We start from the raw sequence: 25,043 nt of genomic DNA on the forward strand, positions 1-25,043 counted from the left end.
AGGCGAGGGCCCTGCTTAAAGGCGCTTTTAAGTAATAGGGATGCCCAACAAAACAGCGTGCTCAGCTCATGAAACTTAATGGAAAACTATGTTAGAGCACGAGGAAGGGAGGAAAACTGGGTAGGGCGGGACTGAAAGAGTTGATGTGAGGAAGGTTTCTCAGAGTAGGGGGCATTTTGAATAAGGCTTTGAGGGGTGAGTAAGAGGTCTCAAGGAAGAGAAGAGGGAAAAAATAATGTCTTCTCTATCTGGCCAAAATTTCAAGTTGTATGACATAGAGTCTTAACGAGGGGATGGGGAAACTACCATTCTCCAACCATGCAGGTGGGGATGGGGGTGGCTTCAGCCTTGAAGTAAATCAGTAAGTCATTCTGTGACCATTTTCTGAGAACCTGCTGTTCCAGGCAGTGCTCTACGCCCTGGGGATGTGACGGTGAAAGACACACAGGGACCCTATTAGGGAGCCAGAGAGCAGGCAGTAACTAGCAGACATATAATAGGAAATTCTAAGTGCTATGCAGTAAACAGGGGCTGAGAGAGGAATGAAAGGGTGGCTGTGTGATCAGGAAATCTAATTATTTGAGAACATAAGTGTGAAATAAAAACCATATAAATTTCGAGCAAATTGTAAAGAAATATTAAGACATAGTGGCCAGAGCTTGCCCCACCTGTAGATTTCTCCTTCCTAGTGTCTGTGACGATCTGAGCTGGGGTTTTCTTTTCCTTGCTGCTGACAGCATCCTCGAGTTCCAGGATGAAGAGGATGACTGCCTTGCTTTTGCTCCTTTTGGCTGCTCGAGCTGGTAAACTTCTTGTCTGAGCTATTTTGAGTTGTTTTCTTTCACTTGAAACCCAAAACGTCCTTGATAATACGGTCTGATCATTCTCCTTTAAAGGATAAGGAGACTGGATCAGACAGCAAGACAATGGCAAAGGGAAGATTCAAAATTAGGTTCTTTTAGACTAAAAATCCGATCATTCTACATTAGTTCGTTAGTAAAGGTGGGGGTGAGTCTTCGAGAAGGGCATGCACCGAATGTGCTGCAAAAGGCACGTGCATGGTGGAATATATTAGGATGAGAGACTGGAGGATGCTACGCTGCTGGCTTTGAAGATGGAGGAAGGGGCCACAAGCCAAGGAATACAGGTGGCCTCTAGAAACTGAAAATTCATACCATAAACCATAAAAAAGCAGGTGGAATAAAAATTTAATTGTTAAAAAGATCACAAAAGTGCTAGAATAAAATATAGGAGAACTTTTTTCATAATCTTGGGCATGAGAGAGGCCTTTTTGCATGATGGTAGATCCAAGAACTATAAAAGACAATACAAATAGATTTGAATACCTGAAAATTAAAAAATTCTGTATAGCAAAACGCCACCAGAAACAAAATTGAAAGAGAAATAATAAACTGGGAGAAAATATTAGCACCATATATACCAAAGGGTTAATAGGAGTAATATATAAAGATTTGCTCCTATGAGTCAATATAAAGAGACAGCCCAATTAAAAATGGGCAAAATACATAAATAAGCAATTCAAAGAAGACAGAACGTCAGTAAACACATAAGATCATTAATCTCACTGTCGATAAGACATTTTTACTTATGACTAGAAATGTTTTTAAAAAGACTAATATTGAGTATTTGTGAAGGAAGTGGACAAACAGAGCAACAGTCAGTCGTCTACATGTCTAAGCGTCGGGTAAATTGGTTCCTCCTTTTCTGGAGGATTACTTAGCAATAACCATCAAAATTTTAAACATGGACATTCTGTGATCCCTCAAGTTTACTTCCAGGAATTCATCTCATGGAGATATTTTGCACAAGGGTCAAATCATAGATGTCCAGTGATGGGAAAGGAAGTGAAAACAACCTAAATATCCATTCAGAGAGACCCGTTAGAGAAATTCAAGAAACCCTAGCATGAAATATTATGCAGCTGTTAAAAATGACGATACATACATATGTACAATATATACACTTTTTGCATTGTCATGGGAAAATATCCACATTATACCAAGTGAAAAAAGTCACTTCTAAAATCGTATGTGAGTTTATCCCCTACAAATTGTATACCATATTTATGTGAAAATATACATACATATACAACCAGTTTCATTCATAAAAACGTAAAGGGAGGTTCATATTCACAGAAAAAAGTCTAGAATCTTTAGAATGAAGATTTATAGAGAGCCATGGCTTTCTTCATTTTTGTATAGTCTGAATTATTCACAATAAATGAGTATTTCTTCAACCATGAAAGAAGTTGCAGAAGATTAGAAAAAATACCTGGCAAAGACTTTTAAACATGGTCATAGGGACCACGGATGATGTCGGCGAGATGCAGCCCCATCCACTGCCAGTCGGACCGCCAACTGACACCGAACTTCTGGGAAGCCACCGGCCATGGGCACAGGGTCACTGAACAATTCTCCCTTTGACCCCACGACCTCCCTACCAGGATTTCACATGGGGATGCTCAGTGGCTCAGCCTAAGACGTCAGTAGAAGGGATGCTCATAAAAGTCAAAACCTAGAAGCAACCAAAATGTCCAACAGGGGCCTGGCCAATACATTGTTTGTATAAACACAAACTATGCAAAGCGCCCAAACACCTGGTTGTTAAAGATGATTTAATGGCATAGGTATTTAATAATATGGGTGTAGTGATATGAGCGAATCATGATACTTAATGATGGAGGCCCATGACGTAAAGCTAAGTAGACATAGAAATACGCTTACACAGTATACTCAGTAGGCCCCAGATTTAGTAAAGCATATATAATATTATATATTGAGTTTTAAAAATAGCGGAAGTGGAGTAAAAATGTTCAGTCATCTCTGGGTAGCCCTGGACTTTGGGTGAAATCATCTGGATTTCTGGGGTCGTCTAAATTTTCTATAAGAAGCATGTGTTGGTTTTTATAATAAGATGATAAACATTATTTTAAGAAGGAAAGGTTAGATGTGGAACGTGTTCAATCCCCATCAAAGTTCAGAGCGGGGCTTCTGGGGCCCGATGACAGGGGCTTGAACCCAGGCTCCACGAGCTCACAGCTTTGGGACTTTGGCCACTTCATCTCTCTGTGCCTCAATGTCCTCACCTGTGAAATGGGGCCACACAGCCCAGAACACGTGGGGTTGCTGGAAGAATGGAAGGAGGTCATCCACACCAAGGGCTTAGAACAGAAACTGGCACACGGTTACTGAAAGCACTAGCCATTTTGTATGTTTGGTGGGAAAAAATTATATGATTGATGTTCAGTGGTGGTAAAAATATAGCGGGACAGTGGTCCTTAGGCCCAGCTTGTGCCAGGTGGATTAGGTTCGGTCCCTTTGGAAAGCAATCTGACTTGTCTTAGGAATCAGGGAAAGGGCTGGAGTCTTGATTATGTTATTCCCATGCTGGGAATTACACTTAGAGAAATAATTCCCCCAAATAAATAATCCCCCCCCAAAGTAAGCATGGAAATGCTCATTATAACATTATCCATAATTGGGGGAGAAACTGGTGAACAACCCATGATAACCACGGGCTCAGAACAAACCCTAAATGGGGGAGTGGATTTGTAAATTATTCTCCACCCACCAACGAAATCTCATCAGCTCTAATCATGATGAGTATGTAGTGTATGTGGTGACAAAGGACAATGCTGACGGTATAATGAGGGCAAAACGGAGCAGCCAAAATTGTTTCTACGCTCCGATTACAATTAAAAAATTACATTTATTTTGAAATGCTACTTGGAAGGAAATAGGAAAAAAATCAGAACAATATGACTTCTGAGGGTGGCCAAGCTGTAGGTGAGTATATGGTTGTTTTTTTTTTTCCTGAGGAAGATTAGCCCTGAGCTAACGTCTGCTGCCAATCCTCCTCTTTTTGCTGAGGAAGACTGGCCCTGAGCTAACATCCGTGCCCATCTTCCTCCACTTTATACGTGGGACGCCTACCACAGCATGGCTTGATGAGCAGTGCCGTGTCCACACCCGGGATCCAAACCAGCGAACCCAAGGCCGCTGAAGTGGAACGTGCAAACTTAACTGCTGTGCCACCGGGCTGGGCCCTGGGTTTTGTTTTTTGATCCAAATTTTTCAACATTGAAAAATAAAGATATGGAATACAGAGTAAAACAAAACCAGAAAGAAATACACCCAAAAATGACTGGGCTGTGGGATTATGGGGAATTAGCATTTTAGTTCATACTTCTCTACACTTTCCAAATTATCCTTTGCAACGAGCACGTTATTTTACTTAAAAATTTTTTTCCCGTTATAAACACATGCGTATTGTTTTTATAATAAAAAATAAATGATACATTAAAAAATATGAGGTCTTATTATGTGTGCTCCCTTTGGGCACAAATAAAATCAGAAAATGATGCATAATAGGCCAACTGCTTTGTAAAACACAAATTCTGGAAATGGAAAAGACAGGGACAACAGGACATAAAAAATGGCTGTAAATGTGTGAAAAATAGTCAGTGTTTAAGCCAACTGCAGATTTTGCCATGAAATTTGTAGCTTCAAGTCATAAAGGAAACTAAAATCGTCTAGCAGTCGTGTTCAGGGACACATATTTGAGACTGTTTCTCCAAAGGGTTAATCTTCCCAGCTGTGTTTTTTTTTTTTTTCTTGAATTTTCAGGCTCCAATTTAATGAATGATCAATACATTTAAAAAGCTCAGAGAGGCCTTATTAAAGATCTCAGATGAAGTTGCATTGCCTTTAGATCACCCCTAAGTACCACTATCTGGGGACATTGTCGGGATGAGAAATGGGGAGGAAGCTCCTAAAATGAGCAGAAGCTGTCCCAGCTGGTGAGACATCACGCCGGCCTCCTTCGGAGAGATAAAGAAACCAACTTTCTTAATACACGAGGTTAGGGTTCCTCTCTGGGAGGAAGTTACTAGTGCCAATGAAGCCAGACCTGAACCCAGCAGTGGCACGGGCAGTCTGTTATGGTCCCAGGCCTTCTAGTCAGCGTGAATTCTCTGATGATCAGCAAGCTCTGAGCTCCAGGCAGAGGGTTGCTCAGAATCATTGCAGATGCAGGCGTTGTACACGGTGTGAAGTCTCTGATGTTTAGCCAGGTGTGAACCCCAGTGGAAATCCTCCCCAACAAGCATTTGCCAGCCGTGTGGACTTTCTGGTGTTGAATAAGGTGTGAAATCTGGGTACAGGTTTTCCCACAGTTGTTGCATTTTTAGGGCTTCTCCCCGGTGTGAACCCTCTGATGCTGAACAAGGTGGAGACTCTGGTTGAAGGCTTTGCCACCCTCCTCAAAGGCGTACGGCTTCTCGCCGGTGTGAATTCTCTGATGCTGAGTGAGGGACGAGCTGAGATGGACCGTCTTCCCACACTCTTTACACTTATAGGGTTTCTCGCCTGTGTGGACTTTCTGGTGCTCGATGAGGTGGGTGCTCCGGCTGAAGGCTTTCCCACACTCGCTGCATCTGTACGGCTTCTCTCCAGTGTGAATCCTCTGGTGTCGAATGAGGTGGGAAATCTGGATGTAGGCCTTCCCGCAAACTTGACACTTATAGGGCTTCTTGCTGGTGTGAATCCTCTGGTGGCGCATAAGCGACGAGTTCTGGCTGAAGGTTTTCCCACACTCATTGCATTTGTAGGGCTTCTCGCTGGTGTGAATCGTCTGGTGTTGCATAAATGATGACGTATGACCGAAGGCCTTTCTGCACTCATTACATACATAGGGCTTTTCACCCATGTGAATGCTCTGGTGCCTCATGAGGTGGGAAATCTGCGTGTAAGCCTTCCCACATGTGTTACATACATAGAGCTTCTCACCCGTGTGAATCCTCTGATGCTGCGTGAGGGCTGAGCTCTGGCTGAAGGTCTTCCCACACTTGTTACATTTGTAGGGTTTCTCCCCGGTGTGGGTGGTCTGGTGCCGAGTGAGGGAGGAAGTGTGGCAGAAAGCTTTCCCACACTCGCCACATCAATAGGGTTTCTCACCCGTGTGGATTTTCCGGTGGCAGGTGAGGTGGGACACCTGCGAGTAGAACTTCCCACACTGGTGGCACCTGTAGGGCTTCTCCCCCGTGTGGCATCGCTGGTGTTTGATGAGGGAGGAGCTCTGGGTGAAGGCCTTCCCGCATTCCTTGCATCGGTACGGTTTCTTTCCCATGTGGATCCTCTGATGCTCGGTGAGTGACGAGCTCTGAGTAAAGGTCTTGCCGCACTCCCTGCACGCGTAGGGCTTCTCCCCCGTGTGGATGATGTGGTGCTGGATGAAGTACGAGCTCTTGCTGAACGCCTTCCCGCCGTCGTCGCACTTGTAGGGTTTCTCCCCAGTGTGAGTCCTCTGGTGTAGGATATAGTCTGAGTGGTAACTGAAGGCCTTCCCACATTCCGTGCAGTTAAATGGCTTCTTTCCTACGAAGGTCCTTTGGCGTTTCAGGCTCTTCCGTGGCCCGTTCCAATTCTGCGGCCTCTCTCCCCCAGGCGCTCTCTGCTTCCTGATGAAGGCTGAGGTCCGCCGGAAGCTTCTCCCAAGTTCGTTCCGGCCGAGGCCTCTCTCCCAGCAGATGTTTTCCTTGGGGGCAGCAAAGGCACCCCTCAGAGGCCTCTCCTGTTTTCCCTGGTCCTCCCGTCGACGGCCACACGTCCGGGATTCCCCCAACTTGGCATCTCCAAGCACAGCCCTTAAAATGCCCTCCATCTTCCCCCCTGGGGAGGCTGCCTCTTCAGAAACGCTCTTTTTCGGAAGCATCTCCTGAGTAGCTGCAGAGCTTGCCTCCAAATCGGAAAGAAATGGAAAATATGAATATCGTCCGTTTCAGGACAAAGGAAGCTGATGTTTTAGAACTGACATTGGGAAACTCAAAAAGAAAAGTTTCAAAGTTTAGGCTGCTATTTCAAAACGCACAAGGTACATAGATTCACGTGGTGACATGAAAAGACGGCTAAGATAGAGTCTAAGAATGAAAAGAACCGAGTTGCAAAACCGTTGATATGCACCGTGGTTTGTTAGCCGTAATATATAATACATTTTGACAAATCAATACGAAAAAGAGAAACAATCTAATAAAATAGTGAAGCCAGGGGCTGGCCCAGCGGTGCACTGGTTGAGTTCGCACCTCCTGCTTTGGGGGCCCAGGGTTCACTGGGGGATAGGAAGTGACGGCTGAGGGGTACAGGGTTTCTTTGGGGAGTAATGAGAATGTTTTGGAATGGATCGTGGTAATGGAGGCACAATTCAGTGAACAGACTGAAAAACACGGAATTGTACACTTTAAACGGTGAATTGTGTGGTAAGTGAATTACATCTCAATAAAACCATTAAATAAATAAGATTAGAGGGAAATTTCCCTTTCTACATTACACATTTGAAATGTTTTATTCATTATAAATATTGAAAACTAACAGTAAGTTTTTCCTAGGTGATTACAGTGAAAAGGAAACACTTCTCCTTCCCTTGTTCCTACACTGTTTCTAATTGTGAATCTCTCTAGAGATTTTCCATAAATTTATGTGTGTGGGAATGTATGTGTGCACATGCGTGGTGTGGTGGTGGGTTTTAAATTTATTATTATTTACTTTTCTTATTTCGGTAAAATACACATAGCATAAAATGGACCATTTACACCTTTTTTCTTTTTTCTGAGGAAGATTTGCCCTGAGCTAACATCTGTTGCTGATCTTCCTCTGTTTTGTATGTGTGTTGCCACCACAGTGTAGTCACTGAAAAGTGGTGTAGGTCTGTGCCTGGGAACTGAATCTGGGCCACTGAAGTGGAGCCTAACTTAACCACTAGGCCACCAGGGCTGGCCCCCATTTAAACCGCTTTTTTTAAGTATGCTTTTTTTGGTGAGGAAGATTGGCCCTGAGCTAACATCTGCTGCCAATTTTCCTCTTTTTTTTCCTCCCCAAAGCCCCAGTACATGGTTATATATCCTAGTTGTAGGTCCTTCTAGTTCTTCTGTGTGGGATGTCGCCTCAGCATGGCTTGATGAGCAGTGCCATGTCTGCACCCAGGATCCGAACTGGTGAACCCCGGGCCACTGAAGCAGAGCGTGAGAACTTAACCACTCGGCCACGGGGCCGGCCCCCATTTAAACCATTTTTAAGTGTACAGTCCAGCTGCATGAGTACATTACATTGTCGTGCAACCATCACCACTATTCATCTCTAGAACTTTTTCATCTTCCCAAACTGAAATCCTGTCCTCATTTAAGGCCCCATTCCCCCTCCCCCAAGGCTGTGACAACCACCATTCTACTTTGTCTTAACAAATTTGCCTCCTTTGGGGACCTCGTGTACGTGGAATTGTATAATATTCGTCCTTTGGGGTCTGGCTTATTTCACTTAGCATATGTCTCCATGGTTCATCTATGTTATTATTTACTTTTGTAACTAAAAAAGTACACACAACTAGAAGGACCCTCGACTAAAATATACAACTATGTACTGGGGGAATTTGGGGAGAAAAAGCAGAAAAAAATAAATAAAATATTTAAAAAACGCAGTAAAGATATTGGAGTGAAAATTCTTGAAGGAACTACATTAAGATCTTAAAAGTGAATTTTTTAGAGATAAGCAGGATTATTGGGGGATTTTCACTTCCTGCTTTATTCGTATTGAGATTTTCAAGGTGTCTATGAAGAACACATATAACTTTTATTTGATCAAAAGATATCCACAAATATCTAATGTATATGAAACTTTAATGGCACAATCTTGCAATTTGGAGAAAGGGAGATGTAGACAGGAGATGATGAACGGGAAACAAAACCATTTGGAATTTGCTGAAGGGGACTGACTTTTCGATGCTGGTAGATTTGTTCACGGGATGCCCATTAATCACGTAATTGCTATGTGCCAACCACAGTGCTGGGGGTGGGTGACTGTGCTGAGCCAGACCTCTGACCCTTGCCCTCAGAGAGGGGCTGGGGTGGGCTCCTACTCAGACATTTTGGACATTTCTTCCTTCTCTCCTCAGCATCCCTGCCTTTGCAGAACCATGGCTCCCCTTTCCTGCAGTCCTGGTGGGGCTGTTAACGTCAGTCTCCCCCATCCCCACCTCAGGAGTGGGCACGAGACCCAGGCTGGCCAATCAGAATAGCCCATCCCCCAGGCCAATTATAATTGGTTCAAGATCCAAGCACAGCCAATCAGAGTCTTCCCTGAGATAGGTATATGGTGTTGCTAGGCAGAATAGAAGGTTGAGACTATGGGCAGCCATACCGAGCACCACTTGGAAAGGCCTGAAGATGGACTGAAGCTAGAAACGGGTGGAATCAACATGCGGGGGAGGGAAGGGGAGAGAGACCCAGCGAGCCCATTCACAGCCTGAGATCCATATGCCTGAAGTCGTCCCACTTATACGGGTCCAAAAAAATCTAATTTTGCTTAAGCTATTTTGATTTTTTTACATGCGAGTCCTGATTAATACATCAGGTAATTCAGTAATAGTAACAGAATACTAATAATAATTATTGCAATAAGTAATATTCATTAAATGCTTCCTACGTGCCAGGCACTGTTCTATATATTAACTAATTTAGCCTCCCCTCAAAATTCAACGAGGTGGGTAGTATTAGTGTCCCCACTTGACAGATAAGGAAATAGAGGCACCAAGAGGTTAAGCCACTTACCCACAGTCACACAGCCTGTCAGCGGCAGAGCTGGGGTTTGAACTCAGAGAGTCTGGCTCCAGGGCCCCCACTCTTAATCACAACATAAGCAAGTGCAGTAATGGCAGCTCAAGCAAGGAGCTGTGAGAACACCCAGAAGGGGCAGGTCGCTCAGCCTGGGAGTCAGGGAGGGCCTCCTGGAGGAGATGAGCTGTAACTTTCATCTTGAGGAACATGAAGGTGTTCACCAGGCAGACAAAGCAGGGAAGGGTGTTCCAGGCAGAGGGAACAGAATGTGCAAAGCCCCAAAGGTGGGAATACACATTCAAGTTCAGGTAGGGACAGGTGCTTCCATGAGGTCAGGGCATGGGGTACAACCACAGGCGGATGGTGATGAGAGATGAGGACACACAGGGCCTCGAGTGCCAGGCTTAGGGGCCAGGTGTTCGACTCAGGGGCACTGGGGAGCCATGGGAGGGCTGTGAGCAGGGGAGGGACAGTATCAGCTCTCGGCGAAGGAAGACCCCTCCGGGGCTGTGTGTGAGATGAACTGGAGGGCTTAAGATTGGAGGCTGAGGGGCCAGGGTGGAGATTGGGGTGAGAGTCCAGGTGAGGGAAGCTGAGGCCTGAGCCCAGACTGCAGGGGAGAGAGGAGGGCACTGGGCGAAGTTATGGGCAGGAGGGGTGGGACTGGGGACTGACAGGCTGTGGTGGGTGACGGGGAAGGAGGGCGCAAGGTGTGGCCCCACAACAGGGTGGACAGTGGCAGAAACAAAGATGCTTCCACCCCCTCCTCTGATGCAGCTCGGGGGCGAGTGGGGGCAAAACTCTGGCTTCTTCCTGTCCCCCAACAGGTCAGGCCAGGCACCACTGCTGGGTCTTTACACAGGCGATTCCCATAGAATAATCCTAACAATAACCGTCACAGCCTATTCTGACCCATTCTGTCACTGTGTGCCAGGCGCTGGGCCACACTCTGCATGTGTCAACTCATTTATTCCTCCCAAGGAATACTGTACGATTATTGTCACCATTTTGCAGATGGGAAACTTGAGGGACAGAGGGGCTAAATATTTTGCCTGAAGGTCACAGAGCCAGGAAGTGGTGGAGCTGGGATATGAACACAGAACTCATGATTATGGCCCACGTGTCACCCTGCCCCCCCCTTTATTTTGGTGAGGAAGATTGGCTCTGAGCTAACATCTGTGCCAATCTTCCTCTATCTTGTATGTGGGACGCTGCCACAGCGTGGCTTGATGAGTGGTGTGTAGGTTCGCACCTGGGATCTGAACCCGCAAACCCCGGGCCACCGAAGTGGAGTGTGCGAACCTAACCACTATGCCACTGGGCTGGCCCCTGCCTCATTCTTGACATGTCTGATCATGACAGATGGGGTGGGAGGATGGCTTGCACTCGCTGGACAGCCTCACCCACCTGGACGGGTAACTCGCCGGGCTTCTCTCTCCTCCATCCTGGGCTCCTCCCCTCGCTCCAGACAGAAGATCATATCCGGTTTGGACCCCGGAAGCCCTCCCCGTGGAAAAGACACGAGACTTGGCTGTGGGTGCCATGGTCACAGGGAGGCCTCAGGGCCGGGCCCCAGGCCCCGGATCTGCAGGAGGGATGCATACGTTGGGCGCCTAATGTTTAGAGGTTCTAGTGGTCAACACCGGACTCATTTATTGAGCACCTACTGCATACCTGCCATCCCTGTTGAAGGCTCTTACTCTGAGCTGTTCAAGTTGAGTGTGAAATACACACCCCATTTCAAAGACCTAATCTGCAAAAAAGTGTAAAATATCTTCTTCGCTGTAATAATTTGTATACTGGTTATGATTTCGACATGTGCCCAGATGACCGTATTTCGGATCCATCGGGTGAAACAACATACTACTAAAATTAATTTCATCTGCTTCTTTTTACTTTTTTCAGTCTGCTGTCTTCAAGATCACTAATTTCCCTCTTCCTATAGTAGGTTGAACAGCGGCCCCCCCCAAATTACGTCCACAGGAGCCTCAGAATGTGGCCTCATTTGGAAACAGCGGCTTTGCAGATGTAACGAGTTAAGATGAGGCCCTACAGGGGGACGGAGAGACCTAAAGCCAGCGGCTGGTGTCCCCATAAGAGGAGAGACACACACACGTGGAGGGAAACAGGCCACGTGAAGCTGGAGGCGGAGAGTGGGGCAAACGCAGGGACACGAGGGTAGGAAGGGCCGGGAGAGCCAGTGCCCGGGGCTGGCCTGGTGCCCAGGTGGGCGGAGGATGGTCCTGAGATGGGGGACCCGGAGGAGGAGTGGGTCTGGGGGTACATGGAGAGCCCGGTGGGCACAGGGAGTCTGGGGGCCGGGACCTCCCCAGGGAGGGGTCCTGGAGGCCACCAGCTGCACAAAGTCGGAGCTCAGGGGACAGACTGGAGGGACCTCATTCTGTACGTGCAAGTTGTGCAGAAAAAGGGCAACGCGGCAGGCTGGCTGCTGTCCTCGGAGGGGCCTGCCCACAAGGTAGCCCTCGGCTGGCGGCTGCAAACCTGGATTTCGGGAGGGTTCCAGCATTCTCTGACCAGTAAGAGGGCCTCCCTGTGCCCAACCTGTTAAGCTGAGCCTCCGCTTTCTTTGGGGGATCTGCAATTTTGGTACGTGCCAGGCAGAGGGGCCTATGGGACCAGCCCCTGTCAAACCCTGGGTGCCGGGTCTCTAACAAGTGTCCCCGGTTGACATTTCCCATGTGTGGTCACACCTCCACGTGAGGACTCTGGAAGCGGGCCTGGTCTCCCCGACTTCACCCCGTGCGTCCCATCCCTCTACCAACTTCTCCGTGTCCCTTCACTGTGATGAATCCGGGGGTGAGGACGATGACACGCTGAGGCCGGTGGGTCCTCCCAGTGGATCACGGAGCCTGGGAGCAGCCTTGGGGACAGCCGTGGTTTACAGGGAAAGGGAGGGACAGAGGAGCCGGAGAAAGGGATTGAGAAGGAAGAGATGGAGCGAGAAGGAGACAGACCCAAGAGGAGGCTGGAGGGGGGTCCGGGGAGAGGATGAGGCCTGAGCGGGGCGGGGCTGTGGGCACAGAGAGTCGGGGGCAGTCAGGGAGGGCAGGGGAGGCTGAGGATGGTGCCCGGGGGTCTGGTCCAACCAATCTGGGGGATGCGGAGCCAACCAGAGACGGGGAGCAGAGGAGCAGAAGGAGCAGGTCAGCGTGGAGACGTGAGCGCAGGGTGAGTGTGGGGAACGCGAGGGGCCTCGCGGGGGGTCAGGACGCAGGCGGGTGGACAAGTGTAGGACTCGAGACACCTTTGGGGAACAGCATGTATGCACTTTGGGGAGAAGATTCCAACATGGAGCCTGTTGAATGGGGACATCGGGGGGCTCTTGGAGCCTGAGAAGAGGGCGGGGGCACAGGTGGAAGATGGTGGGGACGAGCAGGGGACTCGGGGCTCAGGGACGCTGAGACAGAGACACAGACAGAGGCCACTCGGGAGGGACCGGCGAGAGGAGCAGAGAGGGCACCACGGGGACCCCCAGGGAAGGCCCACCGTCCAGCAGCGGGTGGGCACAACAGAGATGAGGGCAGGGGGCGGGGCGTCACCCCGTGAGAGAAGGTTCTGGTAGGTCTCCAGCATCACGTCCCGGTACAGCTCCCTCTGGCCAGGCCCCAGCCAGCCCCACTCCTCCAGGGTGAAGTCCACGGCCACGTCCTTGAAAGTCACTGATTCCTGCAAGGGCCAATTTGACACGGTGGAGGGGCACCTTCTGTCAGAAGTCTGGGGGTGGAGAGGTCATGGGTCAAGAGCCTCACACTTTAAGCTAGAACATTCTGACTCGGCAGATTTGGAACGACTGAATCAAACCGGATGTCGAGGGCAGCACCTTGGTAGAAAGGAGAACAAGGCTCCGTTTTCACACGACTCTTTACCGCCATCTGTTGGAAAACTGTTATAATAAACCAATTCTTTTAGTGTATGACCATTTGCTGCCATCTGCGTGAAAACTGCCATAATAAATATACCAACATATGAGGTAGAAAGTATAAATCAGCCACGGAGATGAGGCACCCTTGTGCAGTGCGTAACCTACACAGCTGTATGTGACAGCCCTAAGAAACACTTTTTTTTTTTTTTTTTTGGTGAGGAAGATTGGCCCTGAGCAAACATCTGTTACCAATCTTCCTCTTTTTGCTTGAGGAAGATTGTCACCGAACTAACATCTGTGTCAATCTTCCTCTATTTTGTATGTGGGATGTCGCCACAGCCTGGCTTGATGAGCAGCATGTAGGTCCATGCCCGGGATCCAAACCTGTGAACCCCACGCCGCTGAAGCAGAGTGTGTGAACTTAACCACTACGCCACTGGGCCAGCCCCAAGAAACACTTTTTAAAAAGCTATCAAGCCATCGTGTGCCAGAGCTATTATGAAATTGCACCCCATCCCAGACCCCAACCCTGATCCCAACGCCCATTCCTGACTCCAAAGATAAAGTTCGGGGTGAAGCAAAGCCGTCCACTTCCCACTTCGCCGAGTAACCAAAAGGCTGCTGGACGATAGATGACTGACTTTTAGACCACATCATCATGTCCCAGCTTGGAGCATCCTGCCCCCTTCCCACCTGTCCCCTCTCATCCCTGCACCTCCCAGCCCCAGAGGTCCTCCCACCACAGCCTCTCTCCCAGTATCGGGAGGGGCAGAAGGTCTTCAGGCCACAGGCAGAGACGGGGATGGTCATCCCGGGGCAGAGGGAGCCCAGACTCACCTGGTCCTCAGCCGTCAGGGTCCTGGTGGCCATTGCTGGGTCCAGGCATGCACCTCCAGGAGAATGGCCCAGGCCTGAGTCCGCAGAGCTGGAGGAGGAGCCCGGAGCAGAGAGCGGTCAGTTCTGGCCCAGACAGGCACACACTTTGCCACAGACGCCTGGTGACAGTGGGGGCCCTGGTCTCCTCGTGACGGGGGTGCTGCCTGAGGCCCCCGTCCTGTAACAGCCACCACTAGCAATCAAAAGGTTCAGGGCCGGCCCGGTGGCACAGCGGTTAAGTGCGCACGTTCGCTTTGGCGGCCCGGGGTTCGCTGGTTCGGGTCCCGGGTGCGAACATGGCACCACTTGGCAAGCCATGCTGTGGTAGGCGTCCCACATAGAAAGTAGAGGAAGATGGCATGGATGTGAGCTCAGGGCCAGTCTTCCTCAGCAAAAACAGGAGGATTGGCAGCAGTTAGCTCAGGGCTAATCTTCCTCAAAAAAAAAAAGGTTCAGCTCACTGCACCCCCCCCCCCCAACAGCTCTCGGAAAGGCAACTACAGTTGTCCCCAGATGGGGAAACTGAGGCACGAGAGGTCGAAGCCCTTGCTCAAGGTCATAGAGATAGCAAGTGTCAGAGGGGAATTGAACCCAGAAGTCTGGCCTCGGAGCCAACCCCTCTTATTTTTCTTATAATTTTTTTTATTGTGGTAAAATACACACAACATCAAATATACCATTTTAACCGCTTACAAGTGTACGATTCAGTGGCATTTGGGACATTCTCAGTGTGGCGCAGCCATCCCTACTATCTAGTTCCAGAACATTTTCATCATCACCCTAAAAGGAACCCTGTCCCGTTAACCAGTCACCCCCAAATCTGCCTGTCCCCCCGCCCCACACCAGCCCCTCATAACCACTCATCTTCCTGTCTCAATGGAGGTGCCCATTCTGGACAGTCCATATAAATGGACTCCTACAGCAGATGGCCTGTGTGTCTGGCTTCTTTCACTTTGCATAACATGTGCAAGGTCTACCCATGTTACAGCGCGTATCCCTGCTTCATTCCTTTTCACGGCTGAATAATATGCCACTGTGCGGAGGGACCACATTTTGCAGAGTTCTTTCGATCTGTCTTATAAACCCTATTTAAGGATCCTGGACTCTTGCTTAAGATGTTGGAATAAAGTTTAAGCATCCCTTGCGGAGAGAAGGGAACCCTTGTTGACTGCCGGTGGGAGTGCAAACTGGGGCAGCCACTGTGGAAATCAGTATGGCGATTCCTCAAAAAATTAGGACTGGATCTACCATATGATCCAGCTATTCCACTGCTGGGTATTTATTCCAAAGAATGTGAAAACACGAATGCGTAAAGATCCGTGCACCCCTATGTTCATCGCAGCGTTATTCACAATAGCCAAGACTTGGAAGCCACCTAGGTGCCCATGAAGGGACGAATGGATAAAGAAGATGTGGTATTTATACACAACGGAATACTACTCAGCCATAAGAAATGATGAAATCCGGCCATTTGTGACAACATGGATGGACCTTGAGGGTATTATGCTGAGTGAAATAAGTCAGAGGGAGAAAGCCAAATACCATATGATCTCACTCATAAGTAGAAGATAAAAACAACGACAAACAAACACAGAGAGATAGAGATTGGATTGGTGGTTACCAGAGGGGAAGGGGGGAGGGTGGAAGGGGTGACTGGGCACATGTGTGTGGTGATGGGTTATAATTAGACTTTGGGTGGTGAACGTGATGTAATCCACACAGAAAAAGAAATATAATGATGTCCACCTGAAAATTACATAGTGCAATAAACCAATGTTACCCCAATAAAAAAAATTTAAACAAAAAGGTTGAGCGTCCCTGTCAAAGAGAAGTTGGTGTTCAGAGTGTGGTCACCCCCATTCATTCATCGAACACCTCTGAGCCCCCTGTGAGTGACAGGCTCCATGCTGGGTTCTTGTAGCCGCCCCTGACACAGGAAGGGTTAATAATCACTGGAAAAGGCTTGCCAACAAACTGTGACCCGGACGTGAGAAGGCCGGTTAGCCAAAGACGGGTAAGATCTCCAGGGGGAGGCAACCTAAGCCAGACACGGCCACCCAGGGGCACAGACGGAGACACGATATCGGGAGCAGGAGGGGCCGTTGCCTAGGAGGCCTTGCATGCTCTGAGATAAAATATACGAGCACAGCGATAACATGATAATATCAAAACAGAGGCCAAGGGAGGGCACCTTGAGAAATCACTAAGAATTCTTGGCATCTGCTAATTACATTGTCCAGAACACCTGTGTATGTTTAACAGATAAGCTATGTATATACTGAAACGCTGGTTCTAATAAACTCAGAGTGGCCATCAGCCCTCTGCGCATCTATCCTGGTATGTACATTGAATCACAACACCAACAGGTGGGCCCTAAATGTAACCACAAGAGTCCTTATAAGAGGCAGGCAGAGGGATATCTGACGTGGAGGGGAAGGCCATGTGACAGAAAAAGAGAAGCAGAGTCAGAGAGAGGACACTGCCAAGGGAGGCAGGTGGTTCTAGAAGCTGGAAAAGGCCAGGAAAGGAATTCTCCCCTGGAGCCTCGGGAGGGAGCACGGCTCTGCTTGACTTCAGCCCAGTGAGACCCATCTCAGACTCCCACCCTCCAGAACTGCGAGGGAGCACAGTGTTCTCTTACAAAAACCGTGCTGTTTGAAGCCACTGAGTTTGCAGTAATTTGTTACAGCAGCAACGGGAAACCAGTCCAGAAATAAAGACTCAGGGCTTCACACGTGTTTCCAGGCAAACAGCCACACGTACACCCAGGTACACAGGGAGGCACGCCCCTGAAGACCGAAACCAGCGGGGGGCATTTTGATGGGGCAATGAGGAACAGAGTCTTAACCAGCTCCCCAAAGTCACTTACAAGTTACCAAAAGAAGAGGGAGAAACCTGACAGGCACCACCTTGGCCAAGTGATCCAGGTTGACGTGACCAGTGATGGCCAAACAGACCTCACAGGCTCCTGATCTGATGAGAAGGTCAGAGCATCACTCCTAAAGCATTTCTTCTTTACTTTTTTTGGTGAGGAAGATTGGCCCTGAGCTAACATCTGTGCCAATCTTCCTCTGTTTTGTATATGGGACGCCACCACAGCATGGCTTGATGAGCGGTGTGTAGGTCTGTGCCCAGGATCTCAACCCAAGAACTCCCAACCCCCAAAGAGGAACGTGCAAACTTAACCCACTACACCACCGGGTTGGCCCCCTAAAGCATTGCTACCAAAAAACCCCCTAAATCTAATCATGAGGAAACATCGAGCAAATCCAAAGTGTGGGACATTCCAGAAGGACACCGTCTGCAAAATTCAGAATTGCCAAGATCACGAAAGTCAAAGAAAGACCAAAGAACTCTTCCAGGCTACCGGAGATGAAAGAGACCTGACAAATCAAGCAGTGCGTGACATGGGATTTTCTTTTGCCATTGAGGACATTTTTGGGACTATTAGCAAAACTTGCAGAAGGTCTGTAGATGAGCTCATAGCATTGTATCGATGTCAATTTCCTGATGTGATCATGGCGCTATGGTTTTGAAAGAAAATGATCTTGTTTTTAGAAAAAGCAGAGACTCCCGTGGGGCAGGGGTCGTGCAGAGACCCAGAGAGGGGAGGACAGAGACACGGGGAGGTGGAGAGAGACATACAGAGATAGGAGAGCAGAGACCCAGAGAGAGAGAGAGGGAGACAGAACGGAGGTTGGGGTGGTGGGGGCAGATCAGAGAAATGAGAGACCCAGAGGGAGGAGAACAGATGCTCAGCATAAGGAGGACCGAGACCGAGGCCGTGGCTGTGCAGGGTACGCTGGGGCCCTCGGTCGGACATCCCCGGGTGGGATCCCAGGAGACCACTTATCAGCACTGTGACCCGGGAGAGTCTGTTTCTTCACCTGCGAATGAGGAAAGGTACCTCCTCGGGGAGATCGCAGCGGTCCCGCGATCGGCCGCACTCCCGGCAAACAGCAGGCGCCCAATTCCTGCGCGCGGAGATCGTCCGACCCGCGAGGACCGCAGGAGGACACCGGGGCCGCGTCGCGAAGGACAGCAGGGGGCGAGGCACTGCCCACAGCGCCCTTCCCCCTCCCACCTGGGCAGGAGGCGGACCCGCCCCCTGAGCGCCCGCCTCCCTGGGCCGGCTCGCACCCACCCGCTTCCGCCCGGGTCCGCCAGATCGGGACTCACCTGTGCGTCCCCCGCGGGATGCGCCAGCCTGCCGAGCCTTCCTTCCCTGGTGGGCCGCTGACTGCGCCTGCACGGTCGCCCTCTGTGAACTAGAAGTCTGGGTACGTACTTTAAACTCGGCTTCGCAACTGGACTACATTTCCCAGAAACCATTGCGGTCCGCGCTCCTCCCGGCAGAACCCTGAAGCAGGGGAATGCTGGGAAATGGAGTCTGGGAGTAGGCTGTGGGGCGCGGCAAAGAATGCTCTAAATGCAGAGCGGCTTTGCAGCTGGAGGAAATATGGTGTTTGGGAAATGTCTGGCTGTATTGACACCGCGAATATTCCCACTCTAGCCAGAGTGTTTTTCATTGCTTTCCACGGGAGGCGACGTCATAGTCCATTTAACCCAACTAACCCAAATTTCTCTCAGGTCTTCAGGACACATGCAAGGCGCCCCCATCTAAACTGATGGTGAATGCATCTAGGCTCCTCACTTAATCCTCAATTTCCCCGGGCATCCGCCTTCCTGTTTGCCTCAGTTTCACCTATCACCTCTTAAAGGGTAGTGTGGTAGAGGAACTAGACCCCTATAGTGAGAGCTGAGAGGTGTATGTCCAGAAATGCAAGGATGGTTTAATATTAGGCTATTATATAATTTGCTTACTGATATATCAAAATAATACAATCACGTACATAGATGTGAAAAGGGTTTTCAGAACATTCAGTAATGCGCTATTTCTATAAAAACTTAATAAATTAAGAAAAGGCTTTTTTTGTTGTTTTTTTGTTTTGTTTTGTTTTGTTTTGCTGAGGAAGATTTTGCCTGGAGCTAACATCTGTTGCCAATCTTCCTCTTTTTTGTGCTTGAGGAAGATTAGCCCTGAGCTAACACCTGTGCCAATCTTCGTCTATTTTGTATGTGGGTTGCTGCCACAGCATGGCTGATGAGTGGTGTAGGTCTGTACCTTGGACTGGAATATGCGAACTCGGGCTACTGAAGCGAAGCACGCCAAACTTAGCCACTGTGCCATGGGGCTGGCCCCAAGAATAGGCTCGCATAGAACAGTAATGATAACAATCTTAAGGAGTTACTGGCCTCTCCTTGTTTTTAATTAAATTCATATAATCAAAGCTTCAGATCAGGTTTGATGGTAAGACACCAAAAGATTGCCCATTAAAGTCAGAAACAAAACATAATGTCCACCATTACTACTTTTGGAGGAACTATCGATGTAGTTAGACAGGAGAAGGAAAAGACGTCATTGGAACAGAGAAGTCCGAGTTTTCATCCTTCTTTGAATGTGGTATGACTGAGATCCTGGAAATCAGAGAAGCAACTGAAATACTAAGAAAGGCAGTAAGATAACTTTGTAAAATTACTGGGTAAAAAATTAATCAATAAAAACGATAGGTTTTCTCTTTTCAAAAAGAATTATGAGGAATCTAATGAAAAAGAGGTTATTTGGATTTTAGTGCCATATTTTCCTGATAGATTTTAATCTCTCTGTGATCTTGGCAGTTCTTTTCCACTCTCCGGATCTAGGCTTTCTTCTCTATACGGGCATACCTCGTTTTATTGTGTTTTGCTGTATTGCACTTTGCAGATATTGCATTTTTTACAAGACCCTCCACTAGCAAAAATATTATGATTCACTGAAGGCTCAGATGATGGTTAGCATTTTTTAATGATAAAGTATTTTTAAACTAAGGTATGTATATTGTTTTTTAAATCACAATGCTATTGCACAATTAAGGGTACTCCAGTATGGTGTATACATAACTTTTATGAGCACTAGGAAACCCAAAAACTCATGTGACTTGCTTTTTTTGCAATATTTGATTTATTGCAGAGGTATGGAACTGAACCCACAATATCTCCTAGGTGTGCCTGTAATCTCTCATTGGAATAACGTGCGGCAAAGACTGGATAGCTCTTCTCCCAATCCTTTCCTCTGCTTCCTGTGCACACAGCTGGACTACATTTCCCAGCCTCCCATGCAATTTGGGGTGGCCATGTGACTAAATTCTGGCCAATAAAATGTGAGAAGTGACATGCGTGTTTTGTCACGGTTCACAGTCTTTTCCCTTCTGTCGATGCAGAAGGACTGTGCCCCTGGAAGTCACCCGTTGTAGACGGAAGGAGCCTAGGTCCCTGAATGTCAATCAGAGGAGGGCCATTTCCAATCAGAAAAAAGAGAACAAAAAGTTATTTTCAATTATACAGACTCAGGGGATCGGTTAAATAAATGGCGGTACAGCCTGCCCAGGAAATGTTATCGAGCCCTGAAATAATTATGCCAACGACACGATAACATGGGGAAATGCTTGCAAACAAACGTTAAAAGGACAAAAGTAGCAAAGTTACATATCCTTCATGTTTATAAAAGTGTAAAATATATGTACACACGTGAGTGAAGCTAGATGGGTCATTGCCAAAAAGAAACAACAGCAGCTGTCACTTGTTGACAACATGCAGTGGGCTTTACTAGCTTATTTAACTGGCACAACCCCCCTATGAAGGTGTGTCAGGCAGCCCCTGGGAGACCTTTGCAGCCCCGAGGCTCAAAGACCCGGCTAACACTGGTGGGTCCAGGGAAACCCCCCTTCTCACTTCCAGGCTCCCCAGCCCTGCTGCCCTCTCCATGCCTATGAACTTGGCCCTGGCTCAGGCCTTGTGCTGTGACCCTGGAACCTCACTCCAGTCTCATCCCAAACGTCCTGGCCTCCAGTGTCTCCCCTCCAGTCTGTCCCCCACACAGCCCCAGAGCAGAAAGCTCTTCCCCTTTCTCAGGATCCCCCTGGAAAGTGTCCAGGCCCTAGCCTGGCATTTGAAGCCCCATGAGCCCTGGGCCTGCCTTGCCTGACTTCGTCCCACTCTAGCTTAGCTCCGGTGCCATAATGAAATACCATAGACTGAATGGCTTCAGCAAAAGAAAGTTATTTCTCACGTTCTGGAGCCTGGAAGTCCCAGATCACAGAGCTAGCATGGTTGGTTTCTAGTGAGAGCTCTCTCCCTTGCTTGTAGATGGCCACCTTCTTGCCATATCCTCACATGGTATTTTCCTCGATGCATGAGAATGTAGAGAGAGCGAGCTCTGGTGTCTCTTCCTCTTCTTATAAGGACACTACTCCTATGGGATCAGGGCCCTGCCCTTATTATCTCATTTAACTTTTCCTTCCATAAAGGCCCTATCTCCAAATAAAGTCACCTTGAGGGTTAGAGCTTCAACACATGAATTGTGAGCGAACACAAACCTTAAGCCCACAGCACATTCCCACATCCCACCCTGCATGCCAGCCACGAAGAACTACTTATATACCCTTCTCCCCTCTAGGCTTCTGCTTGGGACAGCCCACCTCACTCTCTGCCTTCATCAGTCACATTCACGTCTCTTATTCCATTGGTTCTTATCTTCTAAGTTACAGCCAAGGTGACACCTCCACTGAAAGACCTTGCTGATTGCCCAGGCTGGGTTGGAGTCCTCCTTTGACCTCATACAATGTCCTGGGCTATCCCCATCAAGCGCATATATGACACTGGGTCCTAACTGCCTGTAACCATGTCTTTATCATGTACCCCAATCTTACCAATAGTGATTGGTCCAAGGGGTGGGCCGAAGACCCAAGCAGGACCAACCAGGACCCTTCCCCAGGGTTGCTGTATGCATTCAGCTGCACCCATGCTACTTGCTTCAGCCAATGAGCTACAGATGGAGGTGACATGAGTCATGGAGCTCATTTAACTTGCATAGCCACCCTATGAAGAAGGCATTGCTCCCCTATTTTAGACAAGGACGCCAAGACGGAGGATTTATGTAACCCATTCAAGGCCCAGAGCTAGTCAAGGACAGAGGCAGAAGTTGAATGCAGGCCCAGCCCATCTGTGCAACCACTACTTTTGACAGCTGCCAAGTTCGCCCTCTTTCCCTTGCATCATGATGCCTGAGAACGTCCCACACAGAAGCTCCTCTGTCAGCTGGGACTCTGGAGTCAAGATGGCATGGAACACAGTCCCAGCTGCCCTGTGATAGGCATGTCACACGAACGAGAAGTAAACCATTGCTGTAGGTCACTGAGCCATTGGGGGGCTGTTTGTTACTGTGGCATAACTAGCCCATCCTGACTGACACAAGCATCTCCTAAAGCCTTAACGAGGCTTAACTTTGATCTTGTACACAAGTCGTTCAGCACAGCGCTTTGCTCACTTAGCCTAGGGTCCTGGAACAAGCGCAAAAGAGCATAACAGTTAATCCCACTTATCTGTTGTCTTAAAGTGAAAGTCACTAACCGCTCTGTGCTCCGTTTCCTCATTGCACATGGGGAGATAATAAATACCCTCTTCGTTGGGTTATGAGATTCGAATAGGTTGATAAGTAAAGCCATGAGAACAGAATATAAAAGAAAACACCACCTACGTGCTTGCTATCAGCATTATTAAAAACAAGTTAGTAGTTCCCACCTCTTGACCTTTGAATTTGCTGTTCCCTCTGTCCAAAATGTCCTTTCTCCTCTACTTCTTTGGGAAAACTCCTATTTTTTTTGCAGGAACAAGCTCTTACAGCCATTCCTGTGGGAAACTTTCCCTTATTCCCACACAGCCCAGCTGGAGATGGCAACTCTCCCCCGCCCCCAGCCCCGGGTTCCCACAGGAACGTCCCAGCATCCTAGCGCCGACATTATAGCAATTGTTATATTGTAATTATTTGGTGACCGTCTGTCTCTCCCGCCCCAGACTCTGCGTTTTCCGCGAGATCTTATCACACTATCAATTATGCACAATTTAATTATCTGTCTATTGTGCATTGCTCCCAGGAAATTCCCAGGAAGTTAAGGGAGTAGCTCGAGCTGGAGCGTGAAGACATTTAAAAACCCCAATTAACACTACTACCCAAGCAAAAAGCATTTTGAGGCCCCTAGCTTGCGACCTCCAAGCTAGAGCCTTTCGCAGAGTAAGCTTCGGGCCGGCCACCAGCTTAAAGAGCGAGCAGGAGCTGGAGTATCCTTGACGCGTCTGCAGAAGCCCCGCCCCCGGCCGGCGAGCAGGTGTCGGTGACGTCATGCGCCCTAGGAGCGCCGTAGCCAAGGCAACCAGCGTCTGCCGCTTCCAAGGAAATGCGCCTGCGCAGGGGGGAGGCCAACACTATCATTTACAGAATCCTCTCGGTTGGCGCTGGGTCTGTTTCAGAGGTTGGAGCCTCGGCTTCACATCTTCAAAACCGCCCCATTCAAAGCGTGCTCTACTACGCATGTGCGAAAACTGGTATCTTGGCAACGGGTGGCTGGAACGAGGAAGTCAAGGTTTCGGCCAATCAGAAGTCGAGTTTTACGCGCACACCCTCCTACCTTTAACTAGACTGGAAGGACAGTATCTGTGGCAACGGACGCTTTTGCGGGAGGCAGAGGATTCTGGGAAATGTAGTTAATTAGAGACTCCTGCGGGATCCATCAACACCCAAACTTTGCTTTGCTAAACTCCCGCCAATATAAAATACATAGGCAATACCCAGCCCCAGATGTTTCCCCTTCACCTCACAATAGTGGCAAAACGTGTCTTGAGTTGGTCTTTAGTATTTGGAAACATCAGTTGTCCACACTACTTATCGAGAGATTTCACCTTAAAAAATTTGAATTTCTGGATTCGCTTGAAAAATCTGAACATCTGAAAACACTGGATCTGTTATTTCACCATGACGGCAATAGGATGGAGCTGAGTATTTTCTATCCTCTATGAATGAGACTTGCATTTGTCTACTTTATCTACTGGGACCCAGAAGATATTTGAGGTTTCAACCCCAGACCCTGGGGAAAACCACCAAGTTCCTTTCCCTGGCATTTAAAGCCCTTCAGTGTGTGGATCAATACTGACTTGGTAGGATTTCCCCCTCCAACACCACCACTCTCATTTATTCAACAAATATTTACGGAGTATCTGCTCTGGGTCAAGTATAGTGCCAGGCGCTGAATCTTTAGCTAAATTCAGCCTGTCTTATCAACCCCCATCTTTCCTCCCAAAGATCCTCATTTATCCGAATTTTGAATGAGACAGCAACAGTTCTGCCAGCAGGTCCAGAAACAGAAGGATACCATGTTATCCAAACCTGTTTGCCTCCTGCTTCGGGCTAGCGAGCAGCAAGAGTTCAGACAGCAAAAGATTTACATGAAAATATATCTGAACTGTCAACTTAAAAAGCAAATTTGTCTGTTATTTTTACCTCAAAATGAATTTATTTGGGAATAGCCAAAAGAATTGCAATTCAAGACACGCATGCTGTGGCAAACCATAGGCAAATCCAGAGGGGAAAAAAAGGAGGGGAGCTGCCTTTATAGAGAAAAAGGGGGAGTAGGGACAGGACATTCTAAATGGAAGTCCATTGGGGAAAAGTAGCAGTTCAGGGCAGCAACTGGCTTTTCATTGGCTGGGCTGTGGGGTTTCTCATTGGCTGAGCTGTGGGGTTTCTCATTGGCTGAGCTGCGGGCTTTCTCATTGGCTGAGCTGTTGCCA

At 48.3% G+C, this 25,043-nt stretch overlaps 1 protein-coding gene and 1 long non-coding RNA gene across 2 annotated transcripts; one reads left to right on the forward strand and one right to left on the reverse strand.

Moving 5' to 3' along the window:
• Nucleotides 1-4,769: 4,769 nt before the first annotated feature.
• LOC102150592 (zinc finger protein 345) lies at nucleotides 4,770-18,480 on the reverse strand. The gene is given in 3 exon segments (XM_023650203.2): nucleotides 4,770-6,756; nucleotides 14,343-14,430; nucleotides 18,269-18,480. Coding segments are annotated over 2 exon segments (1,881 nt in total). The 5' UTR covers nucleotides 14,376-14,430; nucleotides 18,269-18,480; the 3' UTR covers nucleotides 4,770-4,908.
• A 46-nt stretch (nucleotides 18,481-18,526) lies between these two features.
• LOC138915944 (uncharacterized) lies at nucleotides 18,527-20,592 on the forward strand. Its single transcript, XR_011422458.1, has 2 exons — nucleotides 18,527-18,661; nucleotides 20,392-20,592. It is a non-coding gene; the product is annotated as an uncharacterized lncRNA (long non-coding RNA).
• The last annotated feature ends 4,451 nt before the right edge of the window (nucleotides 20,593-25,043 follow it).

The sequence above is a fragment of the Equus caballus genome, chromosome 10, assembly GCF_041296265.1.
Source record: "Equus caballus isolate H_3958 breed thoroughbred chromosome 10, TB-T2T, whole genome shotgun sequence".
Lineage (NCBI taxonomy): Eukaryota > Metazoa > Chordata > Mammalia > Perissodactyla > Equidae > Equus > Equus caballus.